General features: G+C 46.1%; 1 protein-coding gene and 2 pseudogenes across 1 annotated transcript; 1 reads left to right on the top strand and 2 right to left on the bottom strand.

The window, feature by feature from the left end:
• Positions 1 to 7,345: 7,345 nt before the first annotated feature.
• On the top strand, positions 7,346 to 12,059 carry LOC136549318 (probable WRKY transcription factor 57; annotated as a pseudogene).
• A 322-nt stretch (positions 12,060 to 12,381) lies between these two features.
• On the bottom strand, positions 12,382 to 14,061 carry LOC136549317 (UDP-glucose 6-dehydrogenase 5-like; annotated as a pseudogene).
• Positions 14,062 to 15,001: 940 nt separating this feature from the next.
• LOC136549316 (phosphatidylinositol 3,4,5-trisphosphate 3-phosphatase and protein-tyrosine-phosphatase PTEN2A-like) lies at positions 15,002 to 21,380 on the bottom strand. Its single transcript, XM_066540555.1, is given in 14 exon segments — positions 15,002 to 15,842; positions 16,357 to 16,426; positions 16,646 to 16,776; positions 17,345 to 17,391; positions 17,503 to 17,579; positions 17,670 to 17,734; positions 17,810 to 17,857; positions 17,859 to 17,897; positions 18,007 to 18,183; positions 18,446 to 18,511; positions 19,585 to 19,641; positions 19,734 to 19,835; positions 20,493 to 21,054; positions 21,129 to 21,380. Coding segments are annotated over 13 exon segments (1,941 nt in total). The 5' UTR covers positions 21,003 to 21,054; positions 21,129 to 21,380; the 3' UTR covers positions 15,002 to 15,290.
• Between the last annotated feature and the right edge of the window lie 1,838 nt (positions 21,381 to 23,218).

Below are 23,218 nucleotides of genomic sequence, written 5' to 3' on the forward strand. Positions count from 1 at the left end.
CTTGGTGAGGCGCTTCTTGCGGACAATGGGGTCAACGACGAGCGGGTAGCGTCCTGGTCTCATGACGTAGGAGGGATGGTCCCTCTGATCAAAGGTGATTGGGGATTTCGACCAGCTAAGAAAAGAGGGGATGGCCGTTTCGGTGGTGCATGCCTCCCTGTAGCGTACCTTGTGCTGGCGTTTGGAGCAGATGGCGTCGGTTCCACCGAAGATCATGATGCACTCCTCGGGTTCAGGGAAACCATCCCTATCCTTGCCTGCCGCGCCGCCCCTCTGAAAGGTCCTAATATGGCTAGAGGGGGGGTGAATAGCCTATTTAAAAATCTACAAATCAACTAGAGCAATTTGATTAGTATGACAAATAGCGTAATGCAAACTTGCTCTAGCTCTACAAGGGTTGCAAGCCACCTATCCAACAATTCTAGTTGCAATGATTACTTAGGCACACAAACTTGCTATGTAATTACTCACTAAGAGCTCTCAACCTTGCTACTCTAAAGAGCTCAACTAGATGAATATAAATAATAAAGCAAGCTCTCAATTCTAATTACACTAAAGAGCTTGTGTCAACTAGTTTGCAAGAATGTAAATAAGTGAGTAGAGTGATTATACCGACGTGTAGGGGATGAACCAATCACAAGATGAATATATAGCCAATCACCGGGAGAATGCCAAAGACAAGAGACAATCGATTTTCTCCCGAGGTTCACGTGCTTGCCAACACGCTAGTCCCCGTTGTGTCGACCAACACTTGGTGGTTCGGCGGCTAAGAGGTGTTTCACAAACCTCGTCCACACGATAGGACACCGCAAGAACCGACCCACAAGTGAGGTAACTCAATGACATGAGCAATTTACTAGAGTTACCTTTCAGCACTCCGCCGGGGAAGGTACAACTCCCCTTACAATCACCGAAGGCGGCCACGAACAAGCACCAACTCGTGCCGATCCTTCACCGCTGCTCCAACCGTCTAGGTGGTGGCAACCACCAAGAGAAACAAGCGAAATCCGCAGCGCAACACGAATACCAAGTGCCTCTAGATGCAATCACTCAAGCAATGCACTTGGATTCTCTCCCAATCTCACAATGATGATGGATCAATGATGGAGATGAGTGGGAGGACTTTGGCTAAGCTCACAAGGATGCTATGTCAATGAAAATGTGCAAGAGTTATCCCTTGAGCCGGCCATGGGGCTATAAATAGAGCCCCCATCAAATAGAGCCGTTGTACCCCTTCACTGGGCAAAACACGCTCTGACCGGACGCTCCGGTCATACCGACCGGACGCTGGCCCTCAGCGTCCGGTCACCCGTTGGATGCCACGTGTCACCAGCTTCAAACGCTGTTCGTCAGATTTCAACGGCTACGAAGTTGACCGGACGCTCCGGTCAGAACTGACCGGACGCTGAAGCCCCAGCGTCCGGTCGTTTCCAGTAAGCTCCCCGAGGCATATTTTTTCGACCGGACGCGTCCGGTCCACCTTGATCGGACGCAGACCAGCGTCCGGTGCTTAACCCTAGCGACTGTGCTGTCTGACAGCTCGACCGGACGCAGCCCTTCAGCGTCCGGTCGCTGAGTGACCCAGCGTCCGGTCAGTAGACCGACGCCAGCATCATTTCGACCAACTCCATTTCAACTCTAACTTCTTCACCCTTACTCAAATGTGCCAACCACCAAGAATTTTGCATCCGGCGCAATAGAAAATAGACATTTCATTTTCCCGAAAGCGCCGAATACTTGTGTTAGCCTTTTTTCACAAATATTTTCAAGGGTGTTAGCACTCCACTAGATCCTAAATGCATATGCAATGAGTTAGAGCATCTAGTGGCACTTTGATAACCGCATTCCGATACGAGTTTCACTCCTCTTAATAGTACGGCTATCTATCCTAAATGTGATCACACTCACTAAGTGTCTTGATCACTAAAACAAAATGGCTCCTACATTTTATACCTTTGCCTTGAGCCTTTTGTTTTTCTCTTTCTTCTTTTCCAAGTTCAAGCATTTGATCATCACCATGCTATCACCATTGTCATGATCTTCGTCATTGCTTCATCACTTGGAGTAGTGCTACCTATCTCATAATCACTTTGATAAACTAGGTTAGCACTTAGGGTTTCATCAATTAACCAAAACCAAACTAGAGCTTTCACCCTCCTAACTGCTGGCTCCTTGTCGTCCCCCTCCTTTGGCGTGCCGGCCTGTCGGAGGAAATGTTTGAGGAGCTCGCACTCCTTACAGAGGTGTTTGACGGGATAGGCGTGATTGGGGCACGGACCATCCATGAGTTTGTTGAAGTGGTCAGGCAGTCCCTGTTGGGGCTGCCTAGGTGCATGATCAGCTGTGACGATCAACGCGGTGTCATCCGTCCGGTGCCGATCCTTCCTATTTTTTGCCCATCTGAGTGGAGGGGCCTTCGTTTAGATCCGCGCGCTTGGGCTTGCCTTTGTCCCGGCCTCCGCTGAAGACTGCCCCGACTGCCTCCTCGCTAGAGGCATGGTTGGTGGCAATGTCGAGTAGATTGCGGGTGGTGCGAGGTTTTAGGCAGCCAAGCTTATGGATCAGGGACTCGTAGTTTGTCCCGGAGAGGAAAGCGCTGATGACGTCTACGTCGACAACATCAGGGAGGGAGTTACAACATTGGGAAAACCTGTGTATGTAATCCCGCAGGGATTCATTGGGCTCCTGCTGGCAGCTCTTGAGGTCCTAGGAGTTTCCCGAGCGGACGTACATCCCTAAGAAATTCCCGATGAAGACCCTCTTGAGGTTAGTCTAGTCGCGGATACTGTCATGTGGAAGAAATTTGAGCCATGCCCAAACATGCTCCCCTACGCAAATGGGAAGATATTGGATGATGAAAAAGTCATCATCCACTCCTCCGGCTCGACAGGTGAGCTAGAAGTCTTCAAGCCAAATGTCTGAGTTTGTCTCCCTGGTGTATTTGGTGATGTTGGTGGGAGGCCGGAAACGCTGCAGAAACGACGCTCTCTGGATGCGCCGGCTGAAGGCTCATGGCCCTAGGCCCTCAGGGCTGGGGCTCCAGCCATCTGTCCAATGATCGTGCCTGGGGCATGTTTCTCCGCTTCCCTCGATGATTTAGCCAGGGTCCGTGTCGCCTGCTGCCGTATGGTAGACGTCGTTACCATGTCGGACTCGATGACAGTTGCTAGCAATGCTATGAGCGTCCTGGTGTGGTCGATGTGGAGCAGGCACCTAGTTGGATCATGGCACGACTGCCACTCCTCGAGTCGAGCCTACTAGCTGTGGTGGTGAGCGAACGGATCGATCTGGCTGGCGCGTCCTCATCCCCCCGGTGGGGAGAGAGGGCGAGGGTTGGAGTCATGATGCGGAGCTTTCCGCCTGTTGGATGGCGGCGACCTCTACTAGAACCCGAAGGTTCCGGTAGACTGCCCGCTCCTGAGGGTCGACGGGCTCAGGAACACCGCAAAGAAGCATTGCCACAGCAGCGATATTCTGGCCGACCCGGGTGAATTGTGGGACATCATTCCCTTTGCTCATGATGTCGTGCTGAACCTGACAAGCGCGACCCCAGGCGCCACCCGCTAGGCCAGGCGCGTGGGGCGCAACGTGTTGTACCAACGGCGCCGGTGTAGACGGTGGCTGATTCTACCGTTGTTGTCGTAATTCCTCAGCGTGTGCTTGCGCAGATGCAAGGGCTCCCGCATGTGGGTCCAGAGGGGTGTGAGTTTGCATAGACTCCACGACCACCAGCAGTTGTCGCGGAGCATCTGCCATAGCGCACTCCTAGGACGGACAGTGGCGGGGTGCCACGTCACCGATGCTTGAACCGTCGCTCTCGCCATCATCATCCGGAAGTTTGTGAGGAATGACAGGAACGAAGCCCACTACTCCCATGAACTCGAACATGAGGGGGGATGGTGCCAGCATCCTTCGGAGCCCCCGAGCATAGGTGTCCGTGGAGGACGCAAGGCCGTAGGGGAACCGATCGTATGGCGTTTGTGGCGTGGGCGGTACATTTCCTCCGGGTGACTGGTGAGAGATAGCAAATAAAGAGTGAGTAGCACGCATATTACTTATAGTGGGGTTTGAGCAGAGAGTTTGCTCCGAATGAAGCGTAGATGTCGCATTGTCGAAGTCGTGCATCCTGGAGTCGATGGAGGACGTTCCTCCGATAGGTGCTAGGTCGCCAGCCTCCTCGCGGAGGTAGAGTACACCGAGCCGGTCGGCGACGAAGTCCAGGCTCCCAAAGCGAAAGGCCTGGAATGGCTCGAAGACGGGTGGAACCCACATCCCGGCGGGCGAGACTGCGGGGAACTCTAGCGAGCCAAAACGAATCGTATCGTCGGAGCCCGCCATGGCGGGAGTGGTGGAAAAATGGGCCATCCGATGACCAAAAGGTGTTGAACGTACAGTGTCTTCCCCACGGATGGCGCCAACTGTCGGTGCAGAAAGTGACCAACTAGTAAATATTTGTAGTTTTGATGTACGTTGTGATCGGAGGTGGCCTAGCACTTAATGACACGGGATTTATATTGGTTCAGGCAACGTGTCCTATGTCCAGTCAAGGTCGGTCAGCGACTTTATTCTTGAGCCTAGGTGCTCAAAGTCTGTAGTGGGGTTACAAATGAGAAGGAGAAAGGAGGGGGTATACAAGAGGTTCAGAAGGCTCCGACCAGAAGGGTCGCGGTCGGAACTGGGTGGTACTGCGGTTGCAAGGGGTTGGTATCGATCTAGTGAGTCTGAGCCTAAAGAAGTCAATCTCCCCTAGTTGGTGGGAGCGTATCCCCTTTTATAGATGAAGGAGATGACTCTTTACAGGTGAGAGGGAGAGAGTACAGATATTTCTAAGCCTTGCTGCCTATGGTGATGAAAACTAGATAATAATTGAAGCCTCCCAATACTGTCGATGTTGCTGTAGGATGTTAGATGAGCATGGGGGATCGAGATATCTTCTTCAGGAAGGATGGACACCGGTACCTACAAATACTTTTGGATGCCTCGTGGCATGTGAGGAGCCGCGCTATGTTCACTCGGTGTGGCAGATCCTGGAGCCCATACCGCAATCGGTGTCTAGAGATACGCGAAGGGGGCTTACCATATGGGAGTTTCTAGCGGCCCCTACAATACTTTATGTCAGGGTGGCTGCAGAGCACTGCTTCATGTAGGCTATGGTCCCTGGTACAGTGGTGTTGACTTGTGAGCCATGTTTTGCCTTCCTCCGCACGCCTTCTAGTTCTTTCCGAGCGGGCATCCCCAGTCGGATGGTCCCCGGTCGGTTCTGGCGCGCCAGTCGGAGAATAGCGATGAGCAGGGTTTTCTATGAATCCCGGTCGGAGACATGGGGTCGGAGTCGGAGGCGGTCCTCGGATCAGGCTTTCCGAGTGGAGGCCGTGCGGAGGCGGCCGGGGCCTGACGCTAGCGCTTCGATCGGAGAGGCCGTTCGGAGCTAGCCTGAGCCTGAGCTAGTGCTCCGGTCGGAGAGATAGGGCCGAAGGCAGCCTAGGCCTGAAGCGAGTGCTCCGGTCTGTTGAGTTCAGACTCTTGGGTCGGTCCAGAAGAAGAAAAGGCCGTTCTTCTAGGCCGAGACTTGGCGTGGAATCCGGTCCCCGAGGGACCTCGGGTTTATGAACCCGACAACTGTTAAATTCTGAAACAAATTTAGAAAAATACGAGCACTGACAAGTCAAAGACTTGAAGTTGGGTTGACAGATTCCACAATAAAAAAACCCAACAAGCCGAGCTATGCTCAACTCGAGTATAGTTGATTATGCATATACTAGTAACTTGCATTGTAATCTAAAAACAGAAAATAAAACATATTTTTAGTACATAAGATGATTTGTAGTTTATAATTGTTTATTGATTCATAACTTATTTTCATATCATTAAAACAAGCATTAATACTAAAAATAATATTGTAAAACAAGAATATTGTTGTTTTCTATGGTAGACACACAAGAAATGAAAAAAATATAGCACATCCCTGACTGATATGATAGAAAAATATTGATTTATAGCCAAGCAAATACTGATGTGGAGAAGAAAACAGGGGAGAGTTTGGCTCTCATGCAAGCAACGAGCTGGGCACGAAAGCATACGCAGTGATGTGCCCATACATTAAGTGGATGTGAGGAGGACTAAGAAAGAGAAAGTGAGGCATAGATAAAAATAGCAACAAGAAAGTTTCTTATAGACAAATAATATACCATTATTGTATAGCTTGGCTATTATAAATTGGCTTATAGCCAAATACTTGGCTCTATTATTAGACTTGCTCTTAAGACTGATCTAAGCATGCACATACATGGCTTTTGGTGTGGTGAGCCTAGGCCACCATCAATCGAACGTGCGCAATAATGGCCAACGAAACACGGTATTGGGTGAACAATTAATCCATCATGATCGCATCTTGGTATCTAGGTTAAATACTAATAAAAGAAGATAGAGGGAATACTGTATGTACTCTAACCTAGTAGCACTCTCTCCCTGGATAAATAGATTTCTTGTAGGTTTACGATAGATTAGCACGACAGTGAAAAGGCCATACTACTCTTAATTAACTAGAGTAGTTGCACATCAATTGACGATTGTTCCAATAACACACTAATTATATTATTTACAACATACATCCAACTACAGAAACTCAAATTGGATTGGAAGATGAGAGGGGGGGTTGAAGTGGGAGAGGGTGAAGTAAATGCGAGGAGACTTCGAAAAAAATAAATGAGCCGGTGAACTATTTAGCCTTTTAGAAATTGATTTATTTGTAGATAAATTTTTAGGTTAGAAATCTATTTATTCCAAGGCAGAGAATACATAGAAAGAAGTAGTTGAGTTAAACTATCGACAATGAGTAGAATGGACCAGCAGAGTGAGTGAGTGAGCTAGGATAGGATAGGAGTAGCTGGCTAGCTAGCTAATGGAATTGATCAAAGTGGTACACAACAATAAATAAATTAATAAGCAATGAAGTGAATAATTAATTTGATGCTAGTACATATGTGTACTCCATCCTTTACCTCCTTACACGTCTCCAACCATTACGATCCTAAAATATAAGATTTATTTATTTTTTATGTAGCGTTATAGGCAAAAAGTTTAATATCTATTTTTAGTTTTCTTCAGTAACCAAACCTAAAAACAATCCTTTCTATAAATAGGTCACCAAGAGAGAGAATACTCAGATGAGGGTTATACCTCTTCTAACACTTAAAATAAATCTTTTATATAAATACTCTATTAAAGACTATATATTTTAAGTTTAGGTTCCGCGATGGATCTCTAGTCGGACACAGCCTTACCCTCACAACACCGCTAGTAATAATATTCTTAATCAGAGTGAGCGAGTGAAATAAATGGAGAGACAACCCCCTCGCGAGCGAGCAAAGTAGCAAACCACCACCACCATCCACATCTGAATGAAAAAGCCACTACTGGCCCCAGAGCAGACCGAGAGAAACCCCCAAATCTTTTTTGAGAAGAGAAGAAAAGCTCGCTCGCTAGCTGCCGCTGCATGCTGAGCCTGAGATCGATCGAGGAGCAACCATAGCACACGCACGCAGCTGATCTAGCGGGTTCGGAGCCAAGAAGCCCAAGCTAGCAAGCGAGTCTTCGACGTGCAGTGTGTCGGCCTTGGACCCGATCATGGCCGGTGCCGGCGGCGGTGAAGCAGCGGGCGTCGTGGGGGGCGGCGAGTGGCCCTTCACGGCCGACGACGCGCACTACGCCGACTCCTCGGCGATGTTCGCGGAGCTCGCCGGTTGCTGGGCCGCCGCCGGCGGGACGACGACGGAGGAGCTGATGATGATGTCGATGATGCTGCCGCCGCTGGATCCGCCGGAGGACCATCGGGGCACGCAACCTCCGCCACCCTGTCTGTCGTCGGAGGAGCAGGCGGTAGTGGCGGCGACGACGATGCCGACGCCTGCCGGGTCCGCCGTGTCGGTGGATGGCGGCGCGTCGTCGGCCAGCTCCACCGACGACGGCGCCGCTGCCGCGCAGGAGGACGACGACGACGGGGTGCCGGCGGCCGCCGCAGCCACCGAGGCAGCGTAAGTGACAGTGCCTATGCTCAACCAGTCCAATTCACACTAGCTAGCAGCTCCTCATTCCCTAGCTTCTTCTTCATGTCCATGTCCATCTCCGATCCCAAATTAAACCCGTTACTGTCACTAGCCTAGTACTAATTCGTAACTGCTGATTGCGCATTTCGCCTGATCTTTCTCTTTCTCTCTTTCTTTATTTTTTATTCAGGATTTAGTTTCGCTTGAGCTGATTTGTTTTGGCGTTTGCATTTGTTATTACGTGCATCAAGCTATCAACTTGCACATTTCACCTCTTTCTTTTTGTTTTCCTTCTCTTCATTTTCTTTTTAATATAAAAAACACACACATATATAATGTGCGTGTTTGTTGGATTTGTTTCAACCTTTGCTTTGCTTCTTATTATATATTACTGCTTCCTCCGTTCTAATAAATAAAATCTATGTTAAAAATAATAAAACGACCTATAATTTAAAGTGGATGGGACATTAATTAATTACTTAGGGATGAAAATGGTACGGATATTTTTCGACCGTATTTGAAACCGAATTCGTTTAGAGGGGTTGAGATCTGTTCGTATCTGAGTCCGGGTATCCAACATCCGATACCGTATTCGTATCCGAATACTCAAATCGCATATTTATGATGTCGATATCCAATCGTATTCTATCCGACATAGTTGACACTATCCATATTCGAATCCGAATTCGAACAGAAATATGAAAACAAATGTAATATCGGTGATATTCATCCCTACCTCTGTGACTGTAACGGCCGGAACAGAGGGGCAGTTGGGGAAATTTGCGCGGGAGGGATGGATGGATGGGAATGGAATGAACGGAACGGAATTCAAGTGAAGCGGACGTTGCGCCGCGATTCTCGTGTGTCACGGCAAATCTATCTATCTATCTAGACACTACTCCTCCTGCTTTCACTATCAACCTATATAGTAATAATAACAAAATAATAAATAACACAAGAGGGAGCCACGCGTTTTCCTCCTCCTCCCTCCTATTCTTGCCTTACCTTCTGTTTTATTATTTCTTTTGCTTTTTATATATCTTTTTAATTTTAATCTTCACGAGAAAAACACGACTTCTATCATAAAAAATTATAATATATAGTCCTGCCATGGATTTTTTCTCATTATTACTTACGATATAACCTCTATTCTAAAATTATAAATCAGTTTGACTTTTCTCGATCGGTACTTAAACTTTTACTATATATATATATGTACAGGGGAAAAAACCATGTACATTCTCAAATAAAGGGAAAAAACCATGTACCTAAAATTAAAACTATTCATAATTTAAAATGGGGAGTACTTGTCACATCATAATAATAAGAAACGTATACACATAGATAAGACACTGATTGCATTGTCAAGTCATGTTGCAACCAGCTATGCACGATGCAGCTTGATGCTAGCCAGGTAAGGTCGTTCGGTGTTGCACGACGTACGTACGTACCTTCATCTCATCACATGCATCCAACAAGCAGGTCATCACTGGCCACGCATATATATGGCTTTCGTACATGTACTTATACCATGATATATAACAGCAGCGCACGCAGCACGTACATACCGTCTTAATTCACCGTACGTGTACCTTCACGTCACAAATAATAGAGTTACTTTATTAGCAGTGATCATACATATATATAAATGGTTGCAGGAGCAAGCCGCCGGCGCCGGGGAAGACGATGAAGTCGTCGTCGGCGGGGCAGAAGCGGGCGCGGCAGCCGCGGTTCGCCTTCATGACCAAGAGCGACGTGGACCACCTCGAGGACGGATACCGATGGAGGAAGTACGGACAGAAGGCCGTCAAGAACAGCCCCTTCCCCAGGTATACCCATGCAATGTATATGTTCCCATTTCTCTCTCAGGTGCCTGCAATTTTAATTTGATATTGTTCAGGTAATATATAATTTTAGCGATCATTGTTTGATCACTAGAGCAGAAGATTTTTTCTCATGGTTAAAAATGAATTTTGGGGCTGGTTCCTAAAACCAACACGTACTACACCATCAATTTTCTAAAGTCTAGATATCAGGAAAATCATTTCCAAGGTCACTTTTGTTAAAAAAAATCTGCCTCTAAACCTAAGTTTTTCAATTACGGTAGGACAACTGCTCCTGAAAATAGATTTATAAATATAGCTAGTATACCGAGAATGCATGCATCGTATATTTTATTTGTCTCCCTGTCTCTCTCTATATATAAGTAAAAGTTACAGTCCAATTTTCATTTTGATCCATTCAACATATGACAATGGCATGCATATTAGCATATACTACGGTCCGTTTAGTTGGGCTTTTGGCTTTGGCTTTTGGCCCCAAAAGCTAAAAGCCCAATTAAAGGGGTTGTTTTTTAGGCTATTTTTTCAGAAGCAGCTGTTTTTCTGTAGTACATTTTTGAAAGCTGGTTTGACCCTGCTTTTGGCTTTTGGCTTTTGGCTTTCTGCTTTTCAAAATTGGTGGAATAAAAAGCTCTTTCATAGTTGTTTCAAGAGAGATAAAGATAGAAGGTATATTTTATACTTGTTTAACCAAACAGCTTTCAGCTTTTCTACAGCCCACAGCAGCTTTCCCACAGCTCACAGCCCACAGCAGCTTTTTCCCACAGCCAGCCACGGAGCTAGCGGTGGGGCTAGGGGGGCTCCAGCCCCCCTACCGCTCGCGAGCAAGCGAAGCCCCGTAGAGCCGCCGTCTGAAATTTCAGCTATAGATGTACAGGTAGGAGGGGTTGAGATTTGCTGAACCTCTTTTTTTACTAATTGCCGTTGTTTAGCCCATCCTATATTTTTTTCCTAGCTTTGTTCCTGTCCACAGCCACAGCTCAACCAAACACACCCTACGTACGAACGATTTCCATGCCATGAATGAATGAATCACACTCAGCTCGTTCAAATATATATGTGCGTGGATAACTTAAAACTGTTACGGGTATTCAATATTACACGGATTGCAATTAGGTATAATATAAAGTACAGAGCTCCTACTTGATGCCTATAAACATTTCGGTACTTATAAACAGGTCAGGAAATGAAATCAAATAAAATAAAATTCGAAATGATCTGATTGGAACGCTGGCAAACATGCATCATGAATATATAGTACTGATGATCTATGGATTAAATTAATAAAATAAAATAAAATTTAAACCAAAAGGAACAGCTGATGATTGATACATGCATCTGCATCTGAAGCTCTGAAAATTGAACTCTAAAATTGTTAAGTTATGGATGATGGATGATGTACGGTGTACCTGCAGGAGCTACTACCGGTGCACCAACAGCAAGTGCACGGTGAAGAAGCGGGTGGAGCGCTCCTCCGACGACCCCTCCGTCGTCATCACCACCTACGAGGGCCAGCACTGCCACCACACCGTCGCCTTCCCGCGCGCCCACCACCTCCACGTTGCCGCTGCACTCGCCGCCGCCGCCGCCGTCGGCCACCACCACATGCCATTCCAATTCTCTGCCACCGCGCACCAGCACAACCACCACCACCTCTACGGCGGCACAACCACCAGCAGCGTCGCCGACCACGGCCACCTGCTGCCGCCGCTGCTCCTCCCGACGACACCCCGCGCCGCCTCAGCAGAACGCTCTCAACGACAGCGACAGCAACCTGCTAAGGCCGCCGCCGCTGCACTGCAACAACCAGGAGCTTCTGCTGGCGGCGGCGAGCTATCCCTTGTCGTCGTCCTCGGCTACCATGTCGTCCATGCCAGTGGTTTCAGTGTCAACGACGACGACGTTGTCGCCGCCGCCGGTTAGCAGTGCTGCTGCTCCGGCGGCAGTCGACAAGGGGCTTCTTGACGACATGGTGCCGCCGGCTATGAGGCATGGGTAGCTAATTAATTACTTTAATTAATTCGATGGATCCATGCATCAGTTTATTTGTTGCTTTTATTGTTAATCTCTGATTGGACAGACAGATCAGACAAGAAGAATTATTGATTGTAACATATACATATATATATAGGAATATATAGGGTGGTGGTGTCAACTGTCAACTGTCTAGCAAATAATAGCAATCGGCAGCCTTGGATAAAATATTAGTTACACAAGGTTATTGTTCCAAACAAGAGCTCTACTGATTTAGTGATTTATATACGTTGCAGTTATTAATCATGGCATATAGTTGAGATTAATAAACTTGCCCGGCCCTTTGTGTGTTTATGCGATTTCTATTTTGTGATAGTAATGTAGACATGCATACCTTTGAGTAATGCAACTTTGCATCTTGGGGCCTTTTCTGCAATGTTATCTTCAATCTTGTGTGAATGGATTGTTCAGTATTCCTAATGTCTATACGAGATCCCAGTGTTCACATTCAGTGCTTTTTGTTCAGTACTCGTAGTGTCTCTATACGGGATCCCAGTGTTCACATTCAGTGTGCTTTCTATGCGCCGCTTTTGCAAATCAGAATTTTGTCTCTGAACGAAAAAAAGCTAGAGCACAACTTGCCAAAAGAGAAGTCTTTTGAGCTTTGTTACATTTTATTAGGAGTACTACAATACTACATACATCAGAAACCGATTGATCGGCTACGCCACCGCCGGTATGCCCTTGAGCCAGGCGTCCAGCGGCTTGCCGACGGCGTAGACGACGAAGCCGATCTCCCTGAGCTCCCCGGCGTCGACGACGTTGCGGCCGTCGAAGACGAACGCCGGCCTCATCACGACGTCGAACACCCGGCGGCAGTCCAGCGTCCTGAACTCGTCCCACTCCGTCAGCACGCAGAGCCCGTACGCGTCCCTCGCCACCTCCACCTCCTCCTGCGCCGCCGTGTCCCGCCGTATCTGCCTCTCGCTCACCACCGGCTAGTACACGCTGACGCGGGCCCCGTCGGTCAGCAGGGCCCGGCACACGTCCACCGCCGGCGACTCCCTCGTGTCGCGCACGCCCTTCTTGAACGCGAGCCCCAGCACGGCCACCTTCTTGCCGGCCACGGCGCCGAGCATGGACGCCACCACGCGGCGCACGAACCGGCCCTTCTGCTACTCGTTCACGGCCACCACCTGCCGCCAGTACTCCGCCGCCTCGTGCAGGCCGTGGCGCTCGCAGGCGTACGCCAGGCTCAGCACGTCCCGACGGAGGCTCGGCCCGCCGAACCCGACGCCGGCGTCCAGGAACCTACTGCCTCCCCCGACGCGGCCGTCGCTGCCGACGGCGCGCGCGACGTCCGAGACGTCGGCGCCCGTGGCCTCGCACAGCGCCGAGAGCGCGTTCACCGACGAGACCCGCTGCGCCAGGAGCGCGCTCGCCGCGAGCTTGGCGAGCTCCTCGGACAGGAGCCCCGTGCTGACGATCCGGTCCTCGGGGACCCAGTACGCGTACACGTCCGCGAGCGCGCGCACGGCGCCCGCGTCGGTGTCTCGGCCGCCGATGACCACGCGGTCGGGGCAGAGAAGGTCCCGCACGGCGGTGCCCTCGGAGAAGAACTCCGGGTTCGAAAGGACCTGGAACGCGCCTCCGCCGCTTCCGGTGGCGTTCGCCTGGAGGATCCTCTCCATGGCCTCGGCGGTCCTGACGGGGACGGCGGACTTCTCAACGACGATCTTACCCGTGCCAGGGCGGGAGCGGGACGCGGCGGCCACCACGCGCGCCGCGCTCTCCCAGTAGGCGAGGTCGGACGCCCTGCCGGCGCTGAGGCCGCGCGCCTTGGTGGGCGTGTTGACGGACACGAAGACGATGTCGGCGTCGGCGACGTGGCGGTCCACGTCGGTGCTTAAGGAGAGATTGCGGCCGCGGCAGGCCCTGACGACGGCGTCCAGGGCCGGCTCCAGGATCGCGGGGCGGTCGCTATTCCAGGCGTCGATGCGCGGCCGGGACACGTCAACGACGGTCACCTCGATGGCCGGGCACTTGAGCGCCATCACGGCCATGGACGGGCCGCCGACGTAGCCGCCGCCGATGGAGCAGATCTTCACCATGCCTGATCGACTCCTAAGCAACAAGAAGTTGACTTAGACATATATTGAAGCAACAAGATGATCTCATAGATAACAACCTGCCATGGTTAGCACAAGTAGCAGCAAGACTGCATTGCAAACAAAATGGCATCAAGAACTAAACCTGTATGGGCTTTGGGGAAAAAATTACCAGTTGCGAATAAGCATGCAAGATGTTGACGACGAGGGGGGATTATGAAGCATTAGTGGTGTGTACAACTCTTTAAATACACACGTACAGCACCAATCCACCATAGACAGGATCACGGAGCACAAGATTATGCCAGAAGTAGCCAGCTCCTCCATTCCCCAGATTCTCTTGCAGTAACTTTAATCCTTGCCATCGAAGATGAGAAAAGCAGGGAATAAAGGAACAGCATGAGCTGATCTAACCTGCCAAAACCCTCACATAAATCTCACAGGCTTTCATTCAGGACGTGCCACCTTAACAAGTGTAGAGACCGAAAAGGTAGAAGATGCCATGGATTGAGTTCAAAACGTCTAGAGGTCTTCCTACTTTTACATGAAATAGAGGTGGCTCTTCAAAAGACAAACACTTATCAAATACGCATCACACGCGTTGCTCCATCCATGCTTGGAAACATGGCAGATTCGAATACATAGAATGAGGCTCAGAAGCTGGCATAACCAAAGATGCATCGGAAATATGGCAGCTTATAAGCACGCACACAACATCAGAGAGCGGGGCAATTACACGACACATACAGAAACTAATTCAGAAAAGGCCTATAAGCGCACACAACATCAGAGAGCGGGGCAATTACAGGACACATACCAAAACTAATTCAGAAATAGAGTACACTACCTTAATTGTTCCCAAATGAGCCGGAGACAGTTTGGCCGAAGGGCGTTCAACTGGAAATTTCCAACATCTATTTCAAGTTATACGTTTGAACTGAGACTTGCCTCCAATCCTTCCTAACTATCCAAACAAGCCGAAATGAATTGCACTGAACAAGTTCATGTACAGAATCTTCCTAAAGATGCGCACTTTAACTCTTAATAAAAGTAATTGCATTGTTTAATTAATTTCGTGTACAAGGTATTTCTGTAAACAAATAGGAGAGGTATCAACAAGGTACAGCCCTGGTTGAGTTACAAGTCTCATCTGGGTACAACATCAGACTGATGACACTGCTACAGTGGAGACCAAACGCAAGAATGAATTAACTTTTTTCCACTTCTCTTCCCAGCTGCTTCAAACTGGCATTCTATGATGGGGGGGTGGGGTCCTAGAGGGCACCAAACTGTACAACGGAAACCAAACACCCATAGAAGCACTACTCACTTTCATAATCATCTTCATCTCCGAATGAGAACACTGAGGCATCTGCTGCGATCGCCTTGAATTCGCTCATGCTGGAAGAGTCAGCTGCTGTAGGTGGTGGTGTGGTGGAGCTGGCCTTGCTGCTGACTTCAGTTTTGAGAGATGTGCCATCAGGTGCCTTTGCGGTTCCTTGTTCGCTAGTTATAGCTACTTTATCCAGTCTACTGGCAGCAGCTGATGCTGCCTCCTGCACGTTGCTTGTTTGGGATGGTTTAGCAGCATTTACGCTGCTTTGACCACCGCCGGCAGTCTTCTCCTTTCTTCCCTTGGATGATCCATCCTCCCCGTCACTGTCGGAGAAAACTTCATCTTTATCATTGCTTCCAGTTCCCTTGTTGGATTCTGCAGGTGCAGCATTATTTTCTTTCGCAACCGTGCTAGCCGAGGAATCAGCATCAGATTTAGTATCAGCAGGTCCAGCGGCTGGTTTTGGTTTTGGTGGTTGCGAGCCATCGTAATCTACCAGGACAACCTCAACCTGGAATCCAGGTGACGGCAATTTTCTCTGAATAAAATTATAAAGTATTTTAGTTTCAAGTCCCAAAAAAAAATGGTAAACAAAACAAGAGCCACAACATGGCAACAACTGTCACTGATAAATGATAACAGAATGAAAATAAGCAATCCTTAGATAAATAACTAATTGTTGATAAAATGTCTGTTTCCTTCACCTACTGACCATAAAATGTTTATGCACGGGCAAAAGAAGTATACGCAGTGAAGTAAACAAGGCGAGGCTATATTCAGTATGGTAATGCCTGGAGCAGAGAGTTGATTTGAAAATACAAAGAGAATCAGGAAAAACAAAAACTAAGGCATCAGCTATAAGATACGGAGAACATTCTCAAAACTACCTAAGTTGTGTGAACAAACTAGTATCTAGCATTTGAATCCGACGTCATAAAAACAAAGTATGAACACAAAGAATTCAGGATTTATTGGCATATCTTGTTAAAATAGTTTCATATTCGCTCTTCACAAATAGTTATAAATATTATTAACAATGAATAAGCCTTCACCTTGTCAAAATCATCAAGATCAGTTGGATTCAAAGTCACCCTGTTCTCCATCATTGTTGTATTTAGCCAACTGAAAAGGATAGGGGAAGAAATGAAATTAAATATCAGGACAATAATTCTTTTCCGGATTCCCATGTAAAATGTTGGTGCCATCCAATCGAGATAATATACATATGTGCATGCAACTTACATAACATGGAATAAAAATAAAATGAAATCATTAAGTAACAGAGCACAGATATGTCTAGGAAATATTATTATTATTAGTTTAATACTACATGGAGCTCACCAGTAAAAATCTCCCTGTCGATCATGAAACTGGATCTTGAAATCACCAGCTACCTTGGCTAAGCCAGGTTCTCCCGGCAATGCAAAAACCATAATCCCCTTCTTTGGTGCACTAAACCAGAAATCTTCTGGCTGAAATTATGGTAGTAAAATTAGATTACAATGGAGATTACAGATGAATAAGATTCAGCATAAAAGTATGCATAAATAAATATCTAGAATGGTACAAATTAGTTTTAAGCCATAGAAAAATAAGACATTTCTTTTGTATTTTTTTTAGATAAGAGACAGCAAGGAGAAGCATCCTTCTGGGAATGCCTTCTTGTTATTTATGTCCAGAGGAACACATGAAACAATGCAATATTTTGAGTTTATCCTCAAGCGTAGTTTGCATATCAAACATATGCTGTACTAAGAGACATAGCCATGCAAATATCAATACATTGGTTAGTGGTACTAGTCATTTAAGTTGGCTTCAAGTTGTACGATATCCTTCCAAAACAATGAGACATTCCTTTATCTAGCATTGCTATATAAAAACATTGGTGCCCTTACCCACTATGCAAACAGGCATCAAACTATGAAGAATTCATAATATAAGCTACCCAAATATTCCATAGCAAACTGAACAGAGACGAAACTATAAACCTATGAGTAACTGAACACAAAATAAGATTGGTGCACAAATGAAGATGCTTACCATAAGTTCTTTTGTTCTTGGATGCTTCTTTGTAGAAAAAAGAACACCTGCATAACAGATTGATTAATTGATGCACTAGAAGATATCAAGCCACAGTATATTCTTAAATTATTGTATCATGACATATGGCAACTTCAGTTTCAATTAAGTGGACACACCATTGTGATTAGAGACTGTAATTGATGGCCTAATCCAATAGGGGCATCTATGAAGACGAAACCCTCTAAGCATACACCTGGAAAGTGTAATAACATGATTAATTACTAAAGCAAAATACACATGCATATCATTTTGACACCATGGTTGAAAAGGTATAAATAAATACCTTCGGGGTGGCTGATTTTCACCATTGAAGTAAGTTAAGATGCGCTCGAAATACTTCACATATCTCTGCAATTTTCCCAACATGTTCAGTAAAGACAAAAGTTATATGAATCAACTTTCATAACTATGAGGGTCACTCACAATCTGACTTGGGAGAATAAGCCCTTTTCCATCTACACATCTTTTCTGGATTATAGTATTCAATGGACTCCTCAGCAGTAGGAAAGAACTGTCCGTTATAAAAGGGGGGAAAAACTCCAATTGTAAGAAATTTGGTGAAGATTTTGCAGTAGGTATCATTCTGATTGGTATACAGATACAATGCATGGTAACCTTACCTTTAGAAATAGTAGAAGACTCGAGATCATCAATCCTGTCCTTGCCTTACCAGCTTTGCAATGGACAACCACCACATTCTCTATATCCTCCTTCAACCATGAGTAGGCACTATGGCAGAATGATATGACAAGTTGTATTGGAGGACAGTTATGATCATCAAAAGGAAAGCAGGCCACCTGAAATACGCACACAAAATTAGATTTTCCAATATAATACACCAACAAATTCATCATGCTGCAAGGCCAAACAGGTTGACATCAAGGCACAACAGAAGTATTGTCAAATTACCAAAATACAATAAAGAAACAGAGACAAAGATGGGAACACTTTATACATCAGCAGATGTGCCACTGAGTTTTTAGTATTTTTTTTTGTTGGTGGCTGGGAGTATCATGCCTTAGGTGTACTATAAATGTGGAAATGGTAAGCAACCCATACCTTTCCTTCAAAAAGAGATGCATCATATAGCCTTTCGGAACAAAGATTGTACACCTTATACTTCCCCTGAAACATAATGATTAAATTAGAAGACTAAAATGCATGATTAGTTCAAAATTCCTATTTCTTATAGTGCTACAAAAAAGATAAGCCCTCAAATGCAGGTTCTCTTTATAATTAAAGTTCAGAATCTAGACTTATCTAGCTGCCTTGAATACCGGAAACTAAATAGGCAAACAATGCACTTAAGAACAATAACTTTCTTTTTGTAAGAAGGAAAAGGCAATACACGTACCAGGAGGGGAAAGGAATTTTGAAAATGCATGGGGAGAAAATAAAGCATGCTCATTAGACAAGATGAAATGTATAAGCATATAATCTAGGGCATATAATCTAGGGCAATGTGGGGAGAGGAGAGGGGGTGTTAAGTAAGCACCAAACCAAATGGTCTTATAGTGCTCATTTCATGATAAAAACATGCATATTCTATGAAATTATGAAATTGTTAATATGTATAATAATGATGGGAAAGATGATCATGTAAAAAAAAATTGTCAGTTTTTCTCTTTTTTCCTTCACGGAAAATGGAGGGAATCCCCTCCTAAAGTGAGCACCCGGGTTTGGGACCAGGTGCCAAGGTCCTCAGTTTTGTTCTTTAATACAACTAGCAAGCTGTTAAATGATCTGTTGGGGCTGAAGTGCATCGAATACGAACCAAAAAAAAAAAATCTGAGCACATTCATATTTATAGTTCAAATTAACAATGAAGAAACTACTGACAGAGGGGAAAAATTCAAACCTGTATTAGTTTCAGTAGAATTTGGTAGTCAAATCAAATAAAACAGATTATTCATTTATACATTACATTCCTACTGCTCTAACACCGATAATATCCTTCTAAAGGTATTCCTGTCTCATTCTCAGAGGATGAGCTATGAAGTGGCTTGCTCTATTGAACCTAGTCCTTGACTGCCAAAGATGGCTCGTGCTACATTAATAACATGAAGACAATGCAGTAAGTTCAAGGTATGGTGGTGTAGGAAAATGGACAAGAATAGCAATAAACTATAACCAACAACATGAAATGTGTCACCTGGGAAGCATTTATGTTAAGAAACTTAATAACAAGCAAAAGTTACCTTATGGTGCATTTCAAAGAACCTGATGACTTCCTCCATGTGGTTGCGGTAGAAACCCTGCAATGGAGTATTACTTTCCCTTTTTCTATGAGAGCATATGAAAGGAAACAAGCTTTAAGGAAACTTCGGAATCTCGCTTGTAAACTGACCTCAAAATATCCAAAAAGCCCTGAACTCAAATCACCAGCGGGAAAACCCATAGCAATTATGTTCTCAGTAATATATGTCATGTCTAAATCAAATCCTCCTTCCTGAGTAAGTAGCAGAATCAGATCATTACACCTTTCCATTATATTAAATCTACAAAACTTAATCAACTAAAGGATCATCACTAATATGATCTGACTGTACAATTCCTTCAGGTGTCAATGACAACAATCAACCCCACATGGTTTATAAAAAGGTTAATCAGCAGCATCAAATTGATGATTCTTGCCCCTGTGAGTAAATTTTCCGTTCCTCAATTGCCCTTAGTGTATATATCAAACTACATAGAAGTGATGATTTGTTATCATCATCAGGCACAAAGAAAGATCTCCCTGATTGAGAAACTAACGTTCAACGAGGTCACCTAGGATCTAAGCATCACCCTACCATGTGCCTAGGACCTATAGATATTGAGAGCATGTGTAGAAACACAAAATGCGAGAATTAGATAAACCTGAGTAATGTGTACAAACTTGCTGCAAGTTAGATATGAGCAAATAGATTATAGTATAGATCTAAGCTAACAGTCATTAGCATTAATGCGCACTGGCACAGGCACATAATGCAGCAAGTTACCATCACTAAAGGTGATGAATGAACACTTATGTGATTGTATCCTGGTTATGTTACACTATGAGAACTGAATGACAAGAGTATTTGAAGATGTCAAATTTTCGATTCCCATGTAGAATTAGAAGTACCTGGTATCGTCTTTTATTCTGTGAGACCATGTGGCGAGCCTTGACTTGCACTGCCTTTACAGCATTCTTAGAGGAATCCACAATGCCTTTCGTCAAAGAACCAAAAACACCAGGCTGCCCTGTTGTTGGGGAGGTGCTTCCTTCAGCACCCTCATCTTGCTGTGCCGCTTTTGGTGACATACGCAGTCCAAGGCCACTTGTTAAACGGGCAAAGGTATTCTTTCCTGTAGGTGATTCCTGACCTGATGAAGGCTGGGGAATTTTCAGGTTCTTAGCCCAGGAGGATAAACCAGATGCAGAAAACACGGATGCTGGCGCCTCACGCCCTGCAGCATCTTCTGCAGGAGCAGCGATAGGTGCAGGAGCTGCAGCCGCAACCTGACTGGGAGAACCAGTTGAAGCAGCCGGACGAACAGGGTCAGCACTGGTAACAGGAGGAGTTGCAACTGGACCCTGGTTGTCCGAACTAGTGGGTGGCAGATCCGATGGCTTAACTTGCTGCTCTTCCATGATTGTGTAATCGATGTTAATTATTCCGAGGGACTAGAAAAGCATGTCACATCTGCAAGACCATTACACATGGACACAAGTCAGGAAGCTCAGGCTTGACCTAAGAAGGCGACGACTTCCTCCTACCTGGAGGCGGAGGCGGAGGCGGAGGCAAGGGAGACAGGATCAAGCTCCGGAGGCGAAGTGCGTCGCAGAGGAGCGCCGGCGCAGGAGGTGGTGGTGGCGGCGGCAGAGGGCAGCGTGGGAGGGACGGCGCCGACGAGATCCGAAACAGAGGGCGGTGACGAGATCCGGTTCCGGTGCGCGAGGCGAGGGGCAGTCGGCACCGCACCGGGTGGACCCTGAGCGGCTACGCGACTGACGTGTGGGCCCTCGCACGCGTTCTGCATCCGCCGGGCCGGCCAGGCTCCGCGGCAAGGTGGAGCGATGCACCAATGGGATAGGGATGAAAACGGACTAGATACGGATATCATCGATATTAAAATTTATTTTTATATTTCTGTTCGGCATTCGGATTTGAATATGGATAGTGTTAACTATGTCGGATAGGATATGATTGGATATCGACATCATAAATATGCGATTTGATTATTCGGATACGGATACGGTATCGGATGTTGGATATCCGGACTCGGATACGGACAGATCTCAACCCGTCTAAACGAATTCGGTTTCGAATACAGTCGGAAAATATCCGTACCGTTTTCATCTCTACCAATGGGCCAGGAGCAGGGATGAAAACGGTACGGATATTTTCCGACCGTATTCGAAACCGAATTCGTTTAGAGGGGTTGAGATCTGTCCGTGTCCGAGTCCGGATATCCAACATCCGATACCGTATCCGTATCCGAATACTCAAATTACATATTTATGATATCAATATCCAATCATATCATATTCGACATAGTTGACACTATCTGTATTCAAATTCAAATTCAGATAGAAATATGAAAATAAATATAATATCGATGATATCCATCTGTTTCCGATCCATTTTCATCGGGCTTACCAGCCCAACCGAAGGGAACGTGGTACTACCGTTCCACTGTACCAGGAGACCATCACGCTTCTGCTAAAAGAGAGAGAGAGAGAACATCGTGCTGGAGAGTGGAGACCTACGACAAGCACGTATACACCGGCCTTGCTAGCATTAAGACGCCCGCACTATCCATAACTTCACCAGCACTGAGAAAAGAGAGATCCCTCTCTCTTTTCTCAGTGCTGGTGAAGTTATGGATAGTGCGGGCGTCTTAATGCTAGCAAGGCCGGTGTATACGTGCTTGTCGTAGGTCTCCACTCTCCAGCACGATGTTCTCTCTCTCTCTCTTTTAGCAGAAGCGTGATGGTCTCCTGGTACAGTGGAACGGTAGTACCACGTTCCCTTCGGTTGGGCTGGTAAGCCCGATGAAAATGGATCGGAAACAGATGGATATCATCGATATTATATTTATTTTCATATTTCTATCTGAATTTGAATTTGAATACAGATAGTGTCAACTATGTCACGAAGACAGCAACACTAAACATGCACATGAAACACTTGGAAAAACACCTGAAAAACACTTGAAAACCATTGTAAAACATACACAATATCCAGATAAAACACTTACAACATGTGTAAAATATATGCAACATTCAAATAAACACACTTGCAACAGTACGTCTGGAAAAACAGATGAAACATTGTGAACATAAGTTTACAACATACGTATACAACCATTGTAACATCCTGATCTACTTTTACAATATCCACATGAAACAGTACAACATACCTTTAAAACATCTAAAACGCTTAAAAAATACGCTTGCAGCATGCGTTTTTCAATCTATCATTCTTTTTCCCGGCCAGCGGGCAACCGAGGATGGTGGCACGTGGCCCGGCCAGCAACGGCCCCATCTCCTGGCCACGAGAGGGAGCGGTCCGTCCACCCATTTCGTAGCATTACCTACCTACTCAACAATTCAATAATTCATAATAAATCAACTAAAAAATATATCTCAGCTAGCTAGCAGCAACATCAAACTACTGCCTACTGCTTGTCTGTTGGAGCTTACTCTTTTACCGGAGGTAGCGAGCTCCTTTCTTCCCCGGAGAATTACACATGAATGGAATGAGGCTTATTAGCTGTATATTATCAAGCACTATGAACTAAAAAAATGCTTAGCACACGTACAGATACAACATCAGCGAGCGGGGCAATTACACGAAACATAGG

This window comes from Miscanthus floridulus, chromosome 4, assembly GCF_019320115.1.
Source record: "Miscanthus floridulus cultivar M001 chromosome 4, ASM1932011v1, whole genome shotgun sequence".
NCBI lineage: Eukaryota > Viridiplantae > Streptophyta > Magnoliopsida > Poales > Poaceae > Miscanthus > Miscanthus floridulus.